Consider the following 21,660-nt stretch of genomic DNA (forward strand, 5'->3'; position numbering starts at 1 on the left):
CCCGCGCCTTGTCAACATCGATGGGCCACCCGCCTCAACTACCTGGTCGGTTGCCGAGGGCATGCTGGGCTATAGCATGTGAGATGCCCTCTCTTGTCTTGGTGATAAGTCCAGCGCCCTAGCAGTAGGTGCCCTGACAGCGTGCACTGGCCTTTGTGCCGGAGATCTCTCCTCCGCTCTCCTAGAAGACAAAAATTATAAAGCAGCATCCTCCATTACTATCAGTGGCAAACGTGGGTTCGACATAACCCGAAGGCAACTGCTCGCCCCACTTTCGCCACCAGAGACCCCCTTCCACGAGCTCCTAAACCTAGACATTGAAATTAAATGGAATGGGAGAAGAGAGGGAGCTCACCGAAAATAAGAATGGCAAGAGGGCAGCAAATTGTGGCAAAAATGATCGTTGGAGTGCGTTTGGGGAAGAAAGAGATGAGAGAGAAGATGAAAATGGTAAAGGGAGGAGCCCTAGAGCACCAGGACTTTCCTTATATAATCACGCCATGTGGTAACGGCTTAATGGCACATCAATTCCATGCCATATGAACGTCCTCTCGTGTACCCCGTCACACCACGTGTCATAACCAAAAGCACCACTCAGCTGGAAAATCATTCGCAGTGCCATATGTCGCTACCTTATTGGCCAGTCACTGAAACGACAGCTCAATGCCCACGTGACCTCGAGCCACGTGGCACCACATAATGAACGACACCTTGGCTACCATGCTAGTCGCCACGCCTAACATTAATGACTACGTATCCTGGCCTGGTCCAAACATAACCTGACCAAATGATGGCTGAACTTATTTTCCAAGCCCTGCACGAAAAGCAAGGGGGTCTCACTATTGGGGAAAAATGTATAAGTCCAAAAGTCGACTTATGGAATGGACCAACTCTTCTAAATAGACCTGGACCTCTTATGGTCTGAGCCTGATACGACCTCCATACGTAAGGGCAGATCACCCTCCAAAAAGGGTAACACCTATGTGAGCGCCATAAAAGCCAAAAAAGGGCTTTAAGGCCGACCTAATTCATGGGTCAGCAAAGGGTCGGTTACAGATCGACCATAACTCAGCTAAAGATCAGTTATAGACTGGCCATAGCTCGGTTACAGACTGATCACAGGTTAGTAATAGATCGACACAGGCCGATCATAGACCGGCCATAGCTCGGTCATAGATCGGCCATATATCTATCGAATATTGGATATAAGGCGATCATAGACCAACCATAGTCTAGTCACAGATTTGTCATAATCTAGAATAATTTCCTCAGCAGGGTTGGAGGATCTTGAAAATGAAGCAATAAGGTGTATGGAGCCGCCCGACACAGCTCCCGCCTTAGATCCAACCCAAAACTAGGCCAACATCCAAAGGATCTTTATGGATTTTGAAGATCTCTCCTAAGAACTTAAAAGATAAGAACAAATCCCAATAATCTCGGGACTTTACAATCTCGAAAAAGATCATAGATCATATCAAATCTCCATGAGAATTGGAAAGAACCCGCTTCACGGTGGAACTGTCTCCTCCTTATAAATATGAAGGTATGGTTCACCAAAAGAGGTACGTTACGTTCACCAAAAAACCCTAATCACTGCTTTGATCTCTTTTCTAGAGATCCTTCTTAGACCACGAGCCTGACTTAGGCATCAGAGAGTCCCCTGAACGAACCAGGGCCTCCTTTGTCTTTCACCACTGCTTGTGCAGGTTCAAGGGAAGAGCATCATAGAAGGTCTGCCAGAAAACCACATCAACAATTTTCACCATGATGAATATTAAGAGATTATGCTGCCATCCACTTCCAGAGACGATGGAATCCATGGTAAAACCATTACAAACTTCAACGTGGAAATGAGTCACTCTCAGCTGAATTTTCCAACTCTTTGGATGATTGCTTGGCACACTTTGCAGATTTAAATGATCCAATAATAAAAGAAATAGTGGATGCCTCGTAAGACAATACCTTAGTAGTTGTCATAGACTGAGAAAACCCTTATTCTGAAGCCCCTCCTGCCTCAGATCCTAAATGTTTACCATTAAAAGAGGTAGCACCCCGTAATTTTTAGTACTTGGGTGTTACCAAGAAAACTTGATTTAGTAGAAACACAACCACAGCTTATGCCATTGTTCACACTCTTTAGCCTAATTTCATCCGTTAATGGTAACCTTCACTCATAACTCATCCATTAAATTCCCTAGATGGAACATCACACCACAAGAGAAGTCTACTTTAGTGTTTTAATCACTTGGTAGACAGATCTAACCGTCCAATGTCGATATCAAACTCCAAGGATCATTAATGGTCAGGTTTAGATTCGGTCAGAGCGTCAGATGGACGGAAATTGTATTTCAAACCCTAAGAATAAATATCGTGTGACCCATCTAGTTAAATCTAAAATGAATGGTGGTCCTAATTGGCTCACCAGTTAGATGAACGGTCTTGATCTCATGAATGAACCACAGGTCATCATTGGGTCGACAATAGTTGGCACTCGAAGGCCATATTTCAATTAATACGTCTCACCTGAGCTATAAATCTATCTCAAAGCCAGATGGGCAGCCTATCTTAAGTTGGTACCATAAAGATTTATTTTAAATGTGATATAATTGTATACATATATCATAATATAAAATAGTCTTATACTTATTTGTATTAATACATATGTTACTTGAATCATTCAAATTACGTATATTACTTAAACTATATATAAAATAAATTGTACGCCAACACACTATCATATAATTGATGTATATTAACTAATATTTACATTGTATTATACTATAATATATATATATATATATATATATATCACTTAACATAAGTTTTGTTATACTAACATATGCATATATAATCACAAAAAAATACATTATACATATTAATAATTGTAAATAAATACTTATTTATAACTATTAATGGATTATGCTAAACAAATATGTAAATGCAGTTTTATTATATAATCTAAAACATTACTTACTAATATTTATTATAATGAATATATAATAATATTGTATTAATTAATTATAGTACACTTTGAATAATTTATATATATATAAGAAAAATATACATGTATACATACATACACACACACACACACACACACACACACATAATATTTCAAAGTAAATAAATAATCATTAACATAAAATATAAATGTAATACAAGATGTATATATGTTTATAATATATATATATATATATATATATATATATATATATATATATAAAATTTCTTATTACCTAGTACATAGTACTTCGAAACTAATGAACGGGCTATATTTCTCACAGATATCGTATTCGACGGTGGTTGGCACTTAAGGGCCACAAAGCAGATGTTATGCCCACCTAAGTCATGGATCCACCTCATCCTTTGGACGGGGCCCTATTTCGAGTTGACAAAACAGATGGACAGAGTGGATCAAATCATAGATATATCTGTGGACCCCACAATTGCTACGTATGCACACCAAGTACGTACACCCGCTGTTCACTGAACCAAGGAGACCGGTCAAGCTTGGTTGACCCGAGCAAAATAAGGAAAATCGCATCCTTTCTTTTGGATTTCTCCCACTCGAACAAATTCAAGCAAGGCTCCTTGTTGTGATGGAGTGTGACCCACCACCAATGATCGGATGGCCGATCTGAACCACCATCATGATCAGACAAGATCACTGACCTAACCCTAGGTGTTCTCACGTGGAACTGGGCATGTGTGTGTACAGGAACTCCAGCGCAAAAAGGAACTATGCGCGGCTTATTTCTGAAAATGGAAATTCCCTTCTGTATGCAGCTGGCAATCTACAAAAGGCAGTCTTCCCCTATCTCAGCCACATGATGAGGTGCATCTTAGCCCTTTATTCAAAACCATGTAGATTAAGGTTGTCAGTGAAAAACCGGCACTCGTTTTGTTACGCCAACAGTTTTCATCTGCCTCCCTGCCACAGATTCAATCCAGACCATCCATCCTCCATCCGATGGCTTAGGGAGATTTAAGGCATCAAACAAAGAGCTTATATTGCAAAGGGTACGCTGCCCTATCCCCTGTAGCCGCACTAGTGAGACATACACCATTTTCTTCCATCTTCGATCCCATTAAGAAAAACTTGTTGAAGCTTTGATCCTTCACATCCTCAAGCTTCCTAATGTCCCTCTGATCAATCCATAACAACCAGATTAAAAAAAACTCCATCGGGTGGTGACCTGTCATTGAAGCCGGAGTTTCTTCCCCGAGAGCTCAAGATCTTCTACCTGCTAACCCAATGCTGAAATAGCTCGACTAGGACCAAGTTCGGTCTGGTCTGGTCACATGAGCTATCCAGTTGTGGAGAAAGTGGAAGGAAAGAATGGAAGTAGGGAAGGAGTCTCCCTCTTGACCGTAATCAACTGGGATCGAAACAGCCAGACCGTCCACCAAACGCCTCCTTAGCAAGCATCAGTTGAAGCCACCCCAACCGAACCTATTGGAATTCCAGCAGGGAGAGAGATAGAGAGGGAGCAAGAAGAATAGGAGAAGAAAGAAAAGGTGGAAGAAAATCAAGAGAGAAAGAGAAGAAGTTCGGGTTTGGTGGTTAGCGAGTCAACTCAATTAAAACTCACCGAGCCAAACGAGTTGATCCAGGTTAAGGTAAGTCAACTCAGCTCCTTCAAATGATTGACCTAGATTTAGTGTAATTAAATATTTAGTCAGTTCCTTAGTTGTAAGTATGTGAATGACATTGGTGCATATCATTTTCAATAAGAAGGAATATATCATTTCGAGTCGGGCTGAACCCGAGTTGACTTGGATTTTTTGTAAGCAAACCATACTTTATCTAGAATGTTCATTATAACCAATTAGTGGCCAATTTAGGATTTGAGATTGCACATTTTTTTGGATTTAAATTATCTTTAGTTTACCTGGTAACACCAATTTGAAAATAACTTGGATACACATTAGGAACCTTAATCATTTGGGCACACCTAGACCTATTCTATCCTAATGATTGACATGGGATATTCTAGGTTAATCAAGTGTTTTGAGTCCTTTAATGGTCTCCAACCAAGCAAGAAATAAATCTATGCTCTAAGGTGAGGACTCACCCTTTGAGCTTCCCACTTAAATTCAACAATCTAGACATAAATGATGCTTTAATTCCATGTAGTAGCTCTAAATTATCTCCTAGTTCACTTATCTTATTATATAATTTTTCCAATATGTCATGTGACTAACTTATGTAAGGAATAATTGTTGTCTCTTTAATGTTAGTAAACATGAATGAATTGGTTGCCACATGTTACCTCAGGTTGTAGGATTTGTTAATTAGTTAAATGTTGTCGTTTGTGATTATCTTATGGACTGAATGGAACATGTTAAAGCATTATCATCTTGCAGTCCATGGTTGTCTTACATGGCTTAGATTACACTTTGCTTTATATGGCTTGGACTACATGCTTGCCTATGTGTAATGCCCTAAAATTCGGGGGTCGAGCATAGCTCAGTTCCCGAGTTCCACAACATCACTTATGCAACATATTTAATGATAGATGTATGTTGTCTGTATGAGTGCATAAAACATGGAATAGATTAAGCCAAACAGCAAACATAATTCAGGGATAAGTGAAAGAGGCAAGCGGAAGACTTGAAGAAACATGTGTACATGTGCAAGTCCCTGAAATACGTATACTCTGCCAGGTCATAATTACAAGTGTTGTCTTTAAAATATATGTATGAAAATGACATCATCTATTACAATTACAAAAAAATCTAGAATCCCCGCATACCAGGACATGACTCACATGAACCCGCCTGAGAACTGCATAAAAGCAAACGCATCCTCATCATCCTCATACTCCTGATCTGCCTCAGGGGTCACGTCATCATCTGCATCTAAGACAGAGTCTGCTTGGTGTTGAAACACCGTCCTAGAATGTGGGAGTGAGTGATCAACTCAGTGGAACTATACAGTAAAAGTTAACATGTTATCAAATCAATCAAGCAGTAATGATAAGGCAATACAATCAAACACATCCTAATTACTCTTGTTAATGCAAGGATGTATGTAGAAATGATGCATGCTCTTGCCTATACTCCCTCAACATCTTCATCTTACGGTACGCATAACAACCTCCCGCGGTGCCAACAACTCCAACGCACATGCAATGCGGTGCATGGACATGATTACCAAGTTGTTATTAGTCTTTTTCATATAGCAGGATTGGGAAGCTAAGGTACCTTCCTCATATCACTTTCCAAACAGTGATCCATTCTAGGGTCGTCAGTCCTAGACAATCTCATATGATCATATGGTTTTAGGTCGCTGCAAAGGGCTCCTCACCAATCAATGCATGCCTATCATACCTTAGTTACTACCCTAAGGCTCGTCGCCTCAATGTAGTAGCAAGGTATGCTCGAGGTCACTAAAAAGGGCTCGTCACCAATCAATGTAGGCCGACAGCACGAATATAGTGTCCCATACCACCATAATCGGCTCACGAGTCGGGTGTGCTCACTGGTCACTACGGGGATGCTCGTCACCCCAGCATAGGCCGACAGCTCGTCCACGGTGTCTCATACCACCATGTCTGGCTCATGAGTCTTAGCGGATCAAGGTACACTGGTTAATGGAATTGCATTGGTAAGTTTGGTACCCTAGATTCAAGCAATAGTGTTCATACATAGTGTACATCCACCAGGACAATCGGGTTACTTGATGAACTCGACTAGCATGAGGGCATGTTGAGTTGAACGACATAGAGTGCGCAAACACTCCGTGTGGCCAAACCACTGCCGACAACCCTAATACAACTCGGGTTCGTCAAACACGTCTTGCGTGGCGAAAACGACCTCAGCCATGAACTCAAGGTTTGTTACCGATTTCCTAGACTATTCCATAGTCCCAAACATCTTCAATTATAACAGATATTCATACTAACAATTTAGAACAGTAATGAAACAACCATGCTAATCATACAGTATGTAAGCATTTGAAGAATATCAACTTAACATGACTTACACATAAGTAGTGCTTGAAGTTAAACAACAAAGAATGTAAATTGTATGTAGGAAATCATACACACCAATAGGATAGTTAAGAATCTCTTCTCAATGCCCATAATAGGTTAATATATTACACACTTAACCATTCAGACATTTCTACAACCACTTAGACTACATAGTCCAACATACATGACGTATGTTGGTGATAACACACATTTGGACAATTCCTTTCGCCAAGGAGTTGACACACATACAACTAGCACAAGTACATGACAATTAATTATGGAAAACACATGTTCATATTTTATACGTATACGATACTTCCTACATATACATAGAATACACAAATCTCAATATAACTCATATATATTAGGAACGCAAAATAGACATCACAGTTGGCATGTGAAATTGCATCCACAACAATAATAAACCATTACCCAACATTGAAAGCCTTGAAAACCATAACCTATACAAATATAATCTGTACCTTGAACCAGAAAATGCGCACAGATCTGATTCAGACGATAAGTCTTCGTCAACGGCGACTAAATAACCTAAGGCATGAATAGAACTGAGCTACATCAACACTTAGACAAGTTGAAGCTCTAAAACAGACTAGGGTTTGATTAACTTACCCAAGAATGAACTTAGAATCGCCGGAATAACGATTCAAAAGTGATGGTTTAGGGATACAGAGTAACAAGAAAGAATTTCAAGATGATTCACCAACTTCTCTCTCACTTTCTCTCTCTTTTCCTCTCTCTCTTTTAGCTAGGGTTAGAAAATTCGTATGGAATTGAGAGTGAGGGTTTTAAGGTCTTTATATGGGCCTAAAATAGATGAAAATAGCCCCAGGGCCAAGGTATACTTAGGTTATAACTAAATCAAGCCTATATTGGTCCAACGGAACACTTCTAGTGGTCCTTTCTCCACATGCGGTCGGAATTAAGCTCACTAACCATGGATCTAGGTCAGGCTAAGTTTTCGTACCGATCGAATTTACAGATCAGCCATGGCGGACCACTCTCAATTCAACGGTCACCGAAACTCGATCAGGTCCACTGGCACTATGACATGCCAGGGCCATCTTCCCTGATCTGAGGGTGAAATTGGGTCAGAATCCAATGGTCAGAAAGCTTAGAATCGTCGCGCAAGCGACACGACTCAGATTTCATAAATTCGTATTTAATTTCTCAGCTTTCTCACACTCTTTACTCCGGACTCAAGCAAATCGACCCATGACATCATCTGGTCTTGATTTTTGAGGTGATGGTCAAGCCCTACAAGATGACTAAAATTGTCTAAGATCGACGTTATCAGACTTTTGACGCGTAGTCCAGGTCTGATACAAAGTTTTCAAGTACTCCCGAGAGCAACTAGATTTAGCGTTGAATCCTAGATTTCGGGGTAACATAGCATTGACGATTCTACAGGTTTTGGGTCTTGCAGATCAAATTTAAAGTGATTGATACTAATTTCACAAGCAATGGAGTTTAACGCTAATTAACCCACACATAACTTCTAAGGAATTCGAGGTGGTACTCGAGTCTTTGCACGAAATTTTTTGGGCCATTACACTATTTGGCTTGGATTGTCTAGTTGCCTTTCGTGGCATTGATGGATTAATGGTGCCCTCTTGTGGCTTGATGACTACATTCACATATCTTGTTGCTTCCTAGCTATCTTGCGGTGTTCAGTCGTACCATGATTTTTGGGTGGAGTTGAAGTTCACTTGTCGATTTTCTAGCAATCTTGCGGTGTTCACGTACGATATGATTTCTGGGTGGTCTAAGGTTTGTATGTTGTTTGTCCCTTCATCTTACAGTGTTCAGTCGTACCATGATTTCTGAGTGGAGCTGAAGTTCGCTTATCGATTTTCTAGTCATCTTGTGGAGTTCACGTATGATATGATTCCCGGGTGAAGTAGAGGTTTAAAAGTTTATTTTCTATTCACCGTATGGATTTCACTTGTACCATGATTTTTGGGTGGAGCTGAATTCTCTTATCGATTTTCTAGTCATCTTGCGGAGTTCCCGTGCAATGTGATTTTTGGGTATAATAGAAAGTCGTATGGTTGATTATTTGATTATCTGGACACATTTTCTTGCATTGCGATTACTATTGTATTTTACTTCTGAAGAGATTCTGTTGATTGGTATAATTTTTTAGTACACAAGTATGATTATAAAATGCCCTGTTTAATATATCTAATTTCAGGACTTGCAATCTATATTGGATTATGAATGATGAGTGCGCAATCTTAGAGGGTCCTCCTCACTGTGATAGCCATTGACTTTATTAAACCGTAACAGTTGATGCAGTTATAAAGCAAGTCGATGCTATTCACTAGGTTGCAATAGCAAATCGGGTAGCTAAGGAGCTAAACGGGGTCCCTTCGCCCCATATTGATCTCCACCACTAGTTGATAGACTCCTGTTTTTAATTAATGAACTTGTATTTGGGATTGTATAAGTCTTGTATGGGCACTACATTTAGAATCTTATGACAATCAGAATGTTTTTATTCAATGCATTGTTTACTCTAGCTTCGTTGCTGTTAACTCTGATTAACGATAAGCGGTTCAAATTTATACTGAATTTTCAAAGTTAACACTTGGGTTTTTAGGAAATGAGTCATATACTCGGGTTCTAAAAACTGGGTGCTACAGTTGGTATCAGAGCGAGTCTAGATAAACCAGGCCTTGGGAAAAACATGACTTATATAACTTCAAATACATCGAAGTTACATTGATAAAGCAAGAAACTTGAAACTAGGTTCCATCCCCTTATTTTTAGGGTGTTTTGTTGTAACGCCCTGAAATTCGGGGGTCGAGCATAACTCAGCTCCCGAGTTCCAAAACATCACTTATGCAACATAATTAATGAATGATGTATGTTGACTGTATTAGCACATAAACATGGGATAGATTAAGCCAAAACGCAGATATGATTCAGGGGTAAGTGAATAAAGCAAGCGGAAGACTTATAGTAAAATATGTGTACAAGTGTAAGTCCCTGAATTACATATACAACCAGATCGTGTAAAAGTGTTATTTATCAAAATTATAAGTACAAGTTACATCATTTCAGTTCCCAAAATAATCATCCCATAGATCCCGCGCAGCAGACCGAGGCTCGCTAGAACCCGTCTCAACTGCATATAGGAGAAGGCGGCCTCGTCGTCATCCAGCTCCCTCTGCCTCAGGCGTCGCATCCACATCTGCAACATCGGGGACTAAGACAGAGTCTGGTGGGTGTGAAACACCGCCCCAGAAACGTGGGAGTGAGTGATCAACTCAGTGGAACAATAAGGCACTGGTTAACATGTTATCAGTTCAATCAAACAGTAATGATAAAGCAGGACAATTAAATAAATCCTAAGTACTCTTATTAATGCAAGTATGAATGCGGTATGATGCGTGCCCTCACGCGTACACCCTCAGCGTCTTCCTCTTACGTTACGCATGACATCGCCTCAAAGTGCGCCACATCTACAAAGCACATGCAAATGCGGTGCATGGATATGATTACCAAGTTGTTATTAGTCCAATTCATACAGATTGGGAAGCTAAGATACCTTCCTCATATCACCATCCAACAGTGATCCATACTAGGGTCGTCATTCCTAGACATCTCATACGATCATATAGTTGAGGTCGTAGCAAAGGGCTCGTCACCAATCAATGCACGCCTTTCATGCCCTTACTACCACGGATCGGCTCGTCACCTCCTTGCGGTATCCGGTATGCTCGAGGTCACTACAAAGGGCTCGTCACCAATCAATATAGGCCGACAAAGACGAATATAGTGTCCCATACCACCATAATCGGCTCACGAGTTTAGTTGCTCCCTTGGTCACTACGGGAGGCTCGTCACCCCAGCGTAGGCCGACGGCTCGACCACGGTGTCCCATACCACCATGCCCGGCTCATGAGTCTTAGCGGATCAAGGTACCATGGTTATTAGGATTTCACTGGTAAGTTCGGTACCCTAGATTCAAGCGGTAGCGTCCATACATGGTTAACATACACTGGACAATCGGGTTAGTTGACGAACTCGACTAGCACGAGCGCACGTTGAATTGAACGACATAGAGTGCGCAAACACTCCGCGTGGCCAAACCACTGCCGCCAACTCTAATACGACTCGGGTTCGTCTAATGCGTCTCACGTGGCGAAAGTAATCTCAACCACGACCAAAGGGTCAATTACCGATTTCCTGGACTAAGGCATAGTCCCAAACATCCTACACTACGACAGATATTCATATGGAATGTAAAACAGTAATGGAACAACCACTCAAATCATGGTGCATACACATCTGAAGAATATCAACTTAACATAAATGTAAGCATAGGAATGCTTGAATTTAAATAACTTGGAATGTAAATGCATAAGGAAATCATGCGCATCCATAGGAGTATTGAGAATCACTTCTCAATGCCTGCATTTAGTGTAATCAGTTACACGTAGATCATTCATGCATTTCTACAAACACTTAGCATTCATGGAACAACATACATGACGCATGTTGAAATACGTGCACTTAGACAATTCCTTCTTCCAAGGAGTTGTCATACATGCATCTAGCATACATACATGACCAAAAATCATGGCAAACATAAGTGCGTATTTTATACGTATACGGTACTTTATAAATACACTTAGAATACACAAATCTCAATATAGCACATGCATATCGGAAAGCAATGTAAACATAACATTTGACATGTGAAATCTCATCCATAACAAGAATAAATCACTAACCGGGATTGAAAGCCTTGAAAACCATAACCTATACACTTAAAGTCCGCACCTTAAGCAAAGAAAGAACCGCCGAAGGAACTAGACGAGTTGCCTTCGTCAACGGCGCAAGAATACCCTAAAATAAGGATAGAAATGAGATACAACAACACCAAGTCTAATCTAAGCTCTAACACGAGGTTAGGGTTAGGTTAACTTACCCCAAAGAACTCAGAATCGTCAGAGGAATGATTCAAAGTGAAGATTCAAAGGTGAAGAAGAACAAGGAAGAATCAAGGTGATTCACCAACCAATCTCTCTCACTACCTCTCTCTTTTCCACTCTCTTTCCAAGCTAGGGTTAGAGAAAATTCGTATGGAAATGAGAGCTAGGGTTTAAGGACTATATATAGGCCTTAAAATGATGGAAATAAGCCCCGGGTCAAGGTATACTTAGGTTATAACCAAAGTACGCCTTTCTCGATCCAACGAAGCACTTCTGGTGGGCCTATAACCACGAAAGGTCGGACTTAAGCTCACTGACCATGGATCTAGGTCAGGCTGAGTTTTCGTACCGACCGGCTCTTCAGATCAGCCGTGGCGGACCACACTCAATTCAACGGTCACGGAAACTCGATCAGGTCCACAAGCACTAGGATATGCCTGGGCCAACCATCCTGATCAGAGGGTGAAATTGGGTCAGAATCCAACGGTCAGATAGCTTAAAATCGTCGCGCAAGCGACACGACTCAGATTTCAATAAAAGCTTATTAAATTCCAACCGTTCTCACACTCTTCACTCCGAGCTCAACCAAATCGACCCAGAACATCAGATCGACTTGATTTTCGAGGTGAAGACCAAGCCCAACTCAGTGACCGCAACAGCCTAAGATCATCGCCATCGAACTTTCGACGCGCGGTCTGGGTCCGATCCAGATCTTCCAAAAATTCCCCAGAACAACTGGATTTAGCGATGGATCCCAGATTTCAGAGTAACGTAGCGCTCACTAATCTACACGTTTAGAGCCATGTAGATACAATTTAAAGTGATTGATGCGAATTTCACAAGCAATCAAGTAGAGCGCTAATTACCCCAAAAACAACTACTTAAGGAAAGATTAGCACAAAAATTCCAAGGTCGTTACATTTGTGAATCTAGGAACTTAAATTTTAGGGTCCTTTATGATTTTGAGGCTTAGCCATTTGAAATTAGAAACAAGAACTTAGGTTCCCTTGTAAATTATAGATGTTTGAAATTAGGGACTAAACTCAGGTACCGTAAGGAAACAAGTACCCACCATGTTGCGCGTTAAATCAAACATAAGCGCTATATAAGCTTAAGAAATCAGACTAGGATCTTGCAATTTAAATCCCCCAATGCATCTCTTTATTTAAAAACAACATCTCTTGTATGTTCCAACAAATGGAAATAACTAATAATAAGAATTTAGAATTTTAGGTGAAATTCCAGCCCTAGGCTAGGCTTGTTAAGACTAGCTTTAAAATTTTGGGTAAGTTTAATGTATATTAAACCCAAGCCCTCATGTATAAATTTTAGACTCCCATGAGGATTTTAAGGATAACCATTGAACTTAGAAATAAATTTTTAGGTGTTGTGGAAAGTTACGTTAAACTCAAGAACTCATAAATTTAGACCCCTTGTAATCTATCTTAGAACACCAATATAACCTTAAGATTATCGTAGGACCTTAATCGTAGGTCGAAGACTAGAAGATGTGGGTCTACGGATGCTAAAGGGTCACCTTAGGACCCTTAAGTCTTATTGCACCTAATCGCAAAGGATAGGGAATTGTTGAGTACCCATTGATGTGAACAGTAGTCCAGTCATGTGATTCATATGATTTGCCTTACGATCTTAGGTTAAGACTTGTTCTTATGAGGGCATAACCATAATGAATCCTTTCTCTCAACAGGATTATGGCCTCAAATTCCCGTCGTTCAAGATAGCGAACTTCCCACTTGATAACTTCGCCAACATACGAGGTGGTTAGAGAAGGGAGTCCTGAGCACTCTCCTGCACCTCCAGTTAGGCCAAGTGGCCCTGAAAGAGAACCTGCGTCAGGAACTATCCCATCTTAGTCGCCTGTGAGTCAGGAACCTGTGTAACCTGAAACCTCACCTAGCGATGTTGTTAGTCAGCTGACTACCATCGTATAACAACAACAGGCTTCGATCGCCACACTTTTGGAAGCTCTCCAACATAATATGGGTACATCGGCCTCGAAGGCTGAAGAAGTAAGTGGAGCAGATATGTTTGAAAGGTTTCAGAAGTTGAGGCCACCGTCCTTCTCAGGAGCACCAGATCTAAATCTAGCAGAACATTGGCTGAATAGAATGGCCAAGATGATGAGATCGTTGGGTTGTTTGGACACTCAAAAGGTTATTCTCGCCACTTATGCCTTGGAAGGCGAGGCTGATATATGGTGGGAAGGCATGCTAAGAAGAGTCTCATCTGATTATGAGTGGACTTGCACTGAATTTAAGAAATGGTTCAATGAAAAATACTTTCCTCTGTGCTATCGTCATGAGAAAATATCTGAGTTTCTCAAATTGGAACAAGGGAATACAACGGTGTCGCAATATGAACCGCGCTTTGACGAATTGTCACGATATGTACTAATGGCTGTTGAGGACAAAGAATATAAATTGAAAAAGTTTAAGGAAGGTCTCAGACCTGAAATCTAGTCGAGATTGTGCGCCTTCGACTTTAGTGACTTTGCTGATCTCGTGGACAAAGTCATGCGAATAGAGAAGGACTTTGAGTGTAGGTCCAAAATGCGTACTCTTATTCAAGGCTCAGCAAGCAAAGCCAAGACGGTGCCGGTTGCATCTTCTATGACTGAGAGGAGGATAGAACTGATGTCTCACCCAACTCACTCTTCAAGTCAAGATAAGCTTTACGACTATTGTGGAAGGCCAGGTCACTTCCTAAAGCAATGTTTTAATAAATGACGAGACGAGAGGATCTTCCCTCCAGTACAACGACTTCAAGCACTAAGGTATGACCTTTATAAACCTTCGTTAATAGTTATAAGGTAGTTCGTACGGATAATGAAATTTTAGAAATACACAATAATGTGACTAAAATAATTAGAAATGATTTGATTATAGATTTTAGGATGACACCCTAGATAGTTAAATTGCAATGTTGAAGCATAATTAATCATTTAAGTTTATTCTTTAGGGAGGTAGGAAATTAAATAACATATCCCAAATGAATAAAATGAGTAGGAACACGAACCGACGAAACCATGCTTAAATAAAGTATACGCAGTTTGATGTAAATTCTAAATCCTAATGATTGCAATGGTCTCAAAGCCCTGATCAAGCAGAAGATCGATATTCACTAGAATTGAGAAGGATACTAGTAGACCCACTGCCCGGCCAGGCAGAAGTTTGCGTATTGGATTTAAACCTACTATAACCATCCTTTTGTGTTGCCTAAATAATTAGAACATGAGATTTTTGTAGTGAGATATCCGCTTACCTTAGATGGTAAGGAACTATTCTCGATTTCATTCATGGTGGAAGAATTGAATTTTGGGATGAAATTCTTCTTTAAGGGGGGTAGATTGTAACAACCCCAGTCCTGAACACTTGTGCATAAAAACATTCTTCATAGGAAAGTAGTGAATTCTTAAAGGCAAGGAAAAATGGATTATAAGATAAAAGTGCTGAATTTCGGGGACGAAATTCTCTTTAAGGGGGGTAGATTGTAATGCCCCGTACTTTTCAGTACTCGGGTGTTACCATGAGAACTTGATTTAATATAAACACAATCATGGCTTATGCCATTGTTCACACTCTCTAGCCTAATTCCATCCGTTAATGGTAATTGGCACCCATAACTCATCCATTAAATTCCCTAGATGGAGCATCACACCGCAAGAGAAGTCTATTTGAGTGTTTCAATCACCTTGGCAGACAGATCTAACCGTCCACTGTCGATATCAAACTCAAAAGATCACTAATGGTCAGGTTTGGATTCGGTCAGACCGTCAGATGGACAAAAATCGTAGTTTGAACCCCAAGAATAAATGTCGTGTGACCCATCTGGTTAAATCTAAAATGAATGGTGGCCCTAATTGGCTAACCAGTTAGATGAACAGTCTTGATCTCATGAGTGAACCATAGGTCATCATCGGGTCGATAATAGTTGACACTCAAAGGCCATATTTCAATTAATACGGCCCGCCTGAGCTATAAATCTATCTCAAAGCCAGATGGGTGGCCTATCTTAAGTTGGTACCATAAAGATTTATTTCAAATGGGATATAATTGTATACATATATCATAATATAAAATAATCTTATAGTTATTTATAATAATACATATGTTACTTGAATCATTCAAATTACGTATATTACTTAAAATATATATAAAATAAATTGTACGCCAACACACTATCATATAATTGATGTATATTAACTAATATTTATATTGTATTATGTTATATATAAAATATATATAACTATATCACTTAACATAAGTTTTGCTATACTAACATATGCATATATAATCACAAAAAAAAATACATTATACATATTAATAATTGTAAATAAATACTTATCTATAACTATTAATGGATCATGCTAAACAAATATGTAAATGCATTTTTATTATATAATCTAAAACATTATTTACTAATATTTATTATAATGAATATATAATAATATTGTATCAATTAATTATAGTACGCTTTGAATAATTAATATTTATATACATAAAAGAAAAACATACATGTATATATATATATATATATATATATATATATATATATATATATATATATAATATTTCAAAGTAAATAAATAGTCATTAATATAAAATATAAATGTAATACAAGATGTGTGTATATATATATTATTATTATTTATTATTACCTAGTATATAGTACTTTGAAACTAATGAATGGGTTGGATTTCTCACAGATATCATATTCGACGGTGGTTGGCACTTAAGGGCCACAAAGCAGATGTTATAGCCAACCTAAGCCATGGATCCACCTCATCCTTTGGATGGGGGCACTATTTTGGGCTGAAAAAATAGATGGACGGAGTCGATCATATCACATATATTTCTGTGGACCCCGCAATTGCTGCATATGCACTGAATGTACGTGCACCCACTGTGCATTGACCAAGGAGACCGGTCAAGTTTGGTTGACTCGAGCTAAACAAGGAAAATCCCATCCTTTCTTTCAGATTTCTCTCGCCCAGACGAATTCAAATGAGACTCCTTGCTGTGATGGAGTGTGGCCCACCACTAATGATCGGATGGCCGATCTAAACCGTCCATCATGATTAGACGAGATCACTGACCTAAACCTAGGTGTTCTCATGTGGAACCGGGCACGTGTGTGTACAGGAACTCCAATGCAAAAAGGAGCTGCGTGCGGCTTGTTTCTGAAAATGGAAATTCCCTTCTATATGCAGCTTGCAATCTGTAAAAGGCAGTCTTCCCCTATCTCAGCCACACGATGAGACGCATCTTAGCCCTCCATTCAAAACCACATGGATTAGGGTTGTCAGTGGAAAACCGACGCCAGTTTTGTTGCGCTAACGATTTTCATCTGCCTCCCTATCACGGATTCATCCAGACCATCCATCCTCCATCTGATGGCTTAGGGAGATTTAGGGCATCAAACAAAGAGCTTATATTGTAATGGGTGCGCTGCCCTATCCCCTGTAGCCACACCAGCGAGAAATACACCATTTTCTTCCATCTTCGAACCCATTGAGAAAAACTTGTTGAAGCTTCAATCCTTCACATCCTCAAGCTTCCTAATGTCCCTCTGATCAATCTACAACAACCGAATTAAAGAAAACTCCATCGGGTGGCGATCTGCTATTAAAGTTGGAGCTTCTTTCCCAAGAGCTCAAAATCTTCTGCCTGCTGACCCAATGCCGAAACAGCTCGACTAGGACCGAGTTTGGTCTAGTCTAGTCGCACGAGCTATCCGGTTGTGGAGAAAGAGGAAGGAAAGTAATGGAAGTAGGGGAGAAGGAGTCTCCCTCTCGACCGTAATCAACTGGGATCGAAACAACCAGACCGTCCACCAAACTCTTCCTTAGCAAGTGTCAGTTGAAGCCGCCCCAACCGAACTTGCCATGGCATGTCTGCCTTCCCAAACAGCCTGGCCCGAACCGCTGGAAGAAGGAAGAAGCAGGGAGAGAACAGTGCTGTCGCACTCTTGTTTGGATGCATGTTGAGGGGTGCTGCTCTCGGCCACTGGAATGAGTTGAGATCGTTGTTAAGTCTAGCATGACCCAGGTGCTGGTCTGCTCCAGTCTGAGCAGGAGGTTCCAGTGAAAAAAAAGGGGGGACTGAGAAGGAAAAAAAAAAGCCAGAGAAGGAAGGGTGAGGTTAGGTCTTTGCCGAGTTGACTGGGTCAGATCAAGTCCATCCGAGTTTGACTGGGTTGAGGCAAACGTGGGCCCGGTCCAGACCCAGTTGGGAGTTAAAGGAAGAAGAAAAGAAAGGAAAAGAGAAGAAGAGAAAGAAAGGGAGAGAGCATGAAGAACGAGAAGAGCAAGGGAGCTGGTTATGTTTGTTGTTGAGTCGACTCGGCTGAAAGCGAGTCCAGTTGGGTAGCGTTGGGTTTGGGCCTGGTCTAGGCCTGGCTGGAATTCCAGCAGGGAGAGAGATAGAGAGGGAGTAAGAAGAATAAGAGAAGAAAGAGGAGGAAGAAAATCAAGAGAGAAAGAGAAGAAGTTCGGGTTTCTTAGTTGGGGAGTCAACTCGGTTGAAACTCACCAAGTCAAATGAGTTGATCCAGGTTATGGTAAGTCAACTTAGCTCCTTGCAATGATTGACCCTGACTTAGAATAATTAAATATTTAGTCAGTTCCTTAGTTGTAAGTATGTGAATGACATTGGTGCAGATCATTTTCCATAAGAAAGATATATCATTTCGAGTCGGGCTGAATCCAAGTTGACTTGGATTTTTGGTAAGCCAACCATACTCTATCTAGAATGTTCATTATAACCAATTAGTGGCTAATTTAGGATTTAAGATTACACATTTTTTTGGATTTAAATTACGCTTTAGTTTACCTAGTTACACCAATTTGAATATAACTTGGATACACATTGAAAACCTTAATCATTTGGGCGCACCTAGACCTATTCTATCCTAACCATTTGTTGAGTTACTGCTTGGATTTACGAACATGGTACTATTTAATGTCCCAATTTAATCGTATTTGTGATACAAAGTATATTTACAAACTTGGACTGAAATAGGGTACTAAAAGCATGGATTTAACGCTCAGAATTGACCAAGGCAAGGGACGGACCCCAAGGGACGAAGATCGACAGATTTACATGCCAAAGATCCAAGAAAATCGAGAAACTGAAGCTCAAGTGGTCTAAAAGTCATCCAGAATGCAAGATCACAGGGTTCCCACCATCCGTTCAGTTCGAAACTTTATATATGACCTGAAGACCATAACTTAACCGTACATGTCGAATTTCAGCCATTATATCCCTATGAAAGTGGCCCAACGGACAAACCAGCCCATAAATCATTGATCTGAGGCCCACCTGATATCTGGATATGCTTCAGTTTTGTTCAACCATTAATTTAGAAGAGAAAGAGGGTGGACGGAGTAGATTTCTCATCAACATCACCGTGTGCCCTACACAAATACGGGCATGCACATGGAGTATGCACGTTCGCCGTGCACCGAATAAATAAAAGTCGGTCAGCATGCACTGACCGATGTTTCTTCCAAATCCGCTTCTTTCTCAAACAACGTCCACACCATGTCGACCGTTTTTGTGTAGTGGGGCCCACCCATCATCCATTCAGATGATCTGGACCGTACATAATCTCTAGAGGGGGGGTATAACCCTTGTCTAATTGTCGTTCTGTTCCCATGCATGCACACACGCGTAAATCGTAATCAAACGCAGGATGGACGGCGGAGCCGAAAGATCGGTGGACCACACCTAATACAAGCCAAACAAACCCTTTCCAAACGGTTTTTCGAGGGAATTTCAATGTACGGTGTAGATTTCATGCCTGACATCAATCAGTGGGACACCAGCCATCACAGCGTCAACGTACGCTGACTCTGTTCACAAGCAGGGACGTCGTCGATAGTTAGTGGGCCTCCATCTTAGTTCAAAAGATCAATCCGAACCGTCCATCATGTAGAGGGACTCAATATGGTCAGAACCATTTTGACCATTTTCAGCCATAGATGCATACATGTCTATTACAGCAATCACACGAAGACCATTTAAACACCGTTGTAGCCGGAATTCTTCCCGGAGCCGCATCAATGGACGATCAAAACAGACCAGCTCAAGTCGAAATTCTGAGGAGAAGCAGATGGACGGCATGGATCTCTCAAATGACAGTTAAAGTGGGCCCCACCAATCATCCTTACGCAGGAAGTCCTGTTGTTGCGCGATACAGAGTCCGGCCCTGTTGCAAACAACCTGCGAATGGCAGGTCTGTGCTCTACACACATCAACTGTCTTTAACGCCTATAAAGGGTGAGAGAGAGAGAGGATCATTATCATGAGATCCTGGATCCTGAGCAGCCGTGGAGGCATCTGGTGCATTGGGGAAGAGTTTTTTCTTATCTTTTTTATTTTTGTTTAAGAGATTATAGGTTGATCATATCCATGGCTGATTAAACCTCTTAGCTAGGGCTAAGAGGTGAAGCTTGTAGCATGATTGGGGTGTTAGCTTTGCTTTGATTTATGTTTTGTTGAACTCTTTTGAATTCTTATTTAATTATAATGAATATTTTTAGTTTTTTAATGGTTTGTTGTGACTCAAATTACAATAGATCTGCGATAGCTTGAGATATTCTCTTTTCATGTATTGAGATTGTGAACTTGGGAACTTTATTATTCACCATCGTTTCCTAGGCAAGGTTGGGTGGCGGAACCCTTCATAACTTCTACAATTATCTCATGATTGGCTGTGCGATTGCAAATTGTTGTTGTTTGCCAAAGTCTTATAGCCAATCATGAGAGAATTGTGAAAGTTAGGAAGGGTTACGTCACCCAACCATACCCAGGAGGCGATGGTGAACAACAGGGTTCCCAAGTTCACAATCTCAATACATGAAAAGAGAATATTTCAAGCTATCGCAGATCCATTGTAATTTGAGTCACAACACGCCATTGAAAACTAAAAATATTCCTTATAATTAAACTAGAATCTAAAAGAGTTCAACAAAACATAAATCAAAGCAAAGCTAACATCCCAATTATGCTACAAGCTTCACTTCTTAGCCATAGCTAAGAGGTTTACACAGCCATGGATATGATCAAGCTATAATCTCTTAAACAAAAATAAAAAGATAAGAAAAAACTCTTCCTCAGTGCATCAGATGCCTCTACGGCTACTCAGGATCCAGGATCTCATGATAATGATCCTCTCTCTCTCTCACCCTTTATAGGCACTGAAGACGGTGGATGTGTGTAGAGCACCGACCTGCCTTTCGCAGGTTGTTTGCAACAAGGCCGAACTCCGTATCGCGCAACAACAGGGCTTCCTGTATAAGGATGATTGGCGAGGCCCACTTTAGCTGTCATTTGAGAGATCCATGTCGTCCATCAGCTTCTCCTCAAAATTTTGACTAGATTTGGTCTGTTTTGATCGTCTGTTGATGCGGCCTTGGGAAGAATTCCTGCTACAACAGTGTTTGAATGGTCCTCTTGTGATCGCTGTAGCGGACATGTATCCATCTATGGCTGAAAACGGTAAGAAGTTCTGACCATATTAAGTCCCTGTACATGATGGATGGTTCGGATTGATCTTTTGAACTAAGATGGAGGCCCACTAGCGATCGACAACGCCCTTGCTTGCGAACAGAGTCTGTGTACGTCGACGCTGTGATGGCTGGTGTCCCACTAATTGACATCAGGCAGAAAATCCACATCATCCATTGAAATACCCTCAAA

At 40.6% G+C, this 21,660-nt stretch overlaps 1 protein-coding gene across 1 annotated transcript; it reads left to right on the plus strand.

The window, feature by feature from the left end:
• The first annotated feature begins 366 nt into the window (after nucleotides 1–366).
• LOC131250645 (uncharacterized) lies at nucleotides 367–14,418 on the plus strand. Its single transcript, XM_058250929.1, has 2 exons — nucleotides 367–450; nucleotides 13,900–14,418. Exons 1-2 carry the CDS (start codon nucleotides 367–369, stop codon nucleotides 14,416–14,418), a joined length of 603 nt encoding a protein of 200 aa, XP_058106912.1.
• Nucleotides 14,419–21,660: the final 7,242 nt, after the last annotated feature.

Source organism: Magnolia sinica, chromosome 7 (assembly GCF_029962835.1).
Source record: "Magnolia sinica isolate HGM2019 chromosome 7, MsV1, whole genome shotgun sequence".
Lineage (NCBI taxonomy): Eukaryota > Viridiplantae > Streptophyta > Magnoliopsida > Magnoliales > Magnoliaceae > Magnolia > Magnolia sinica.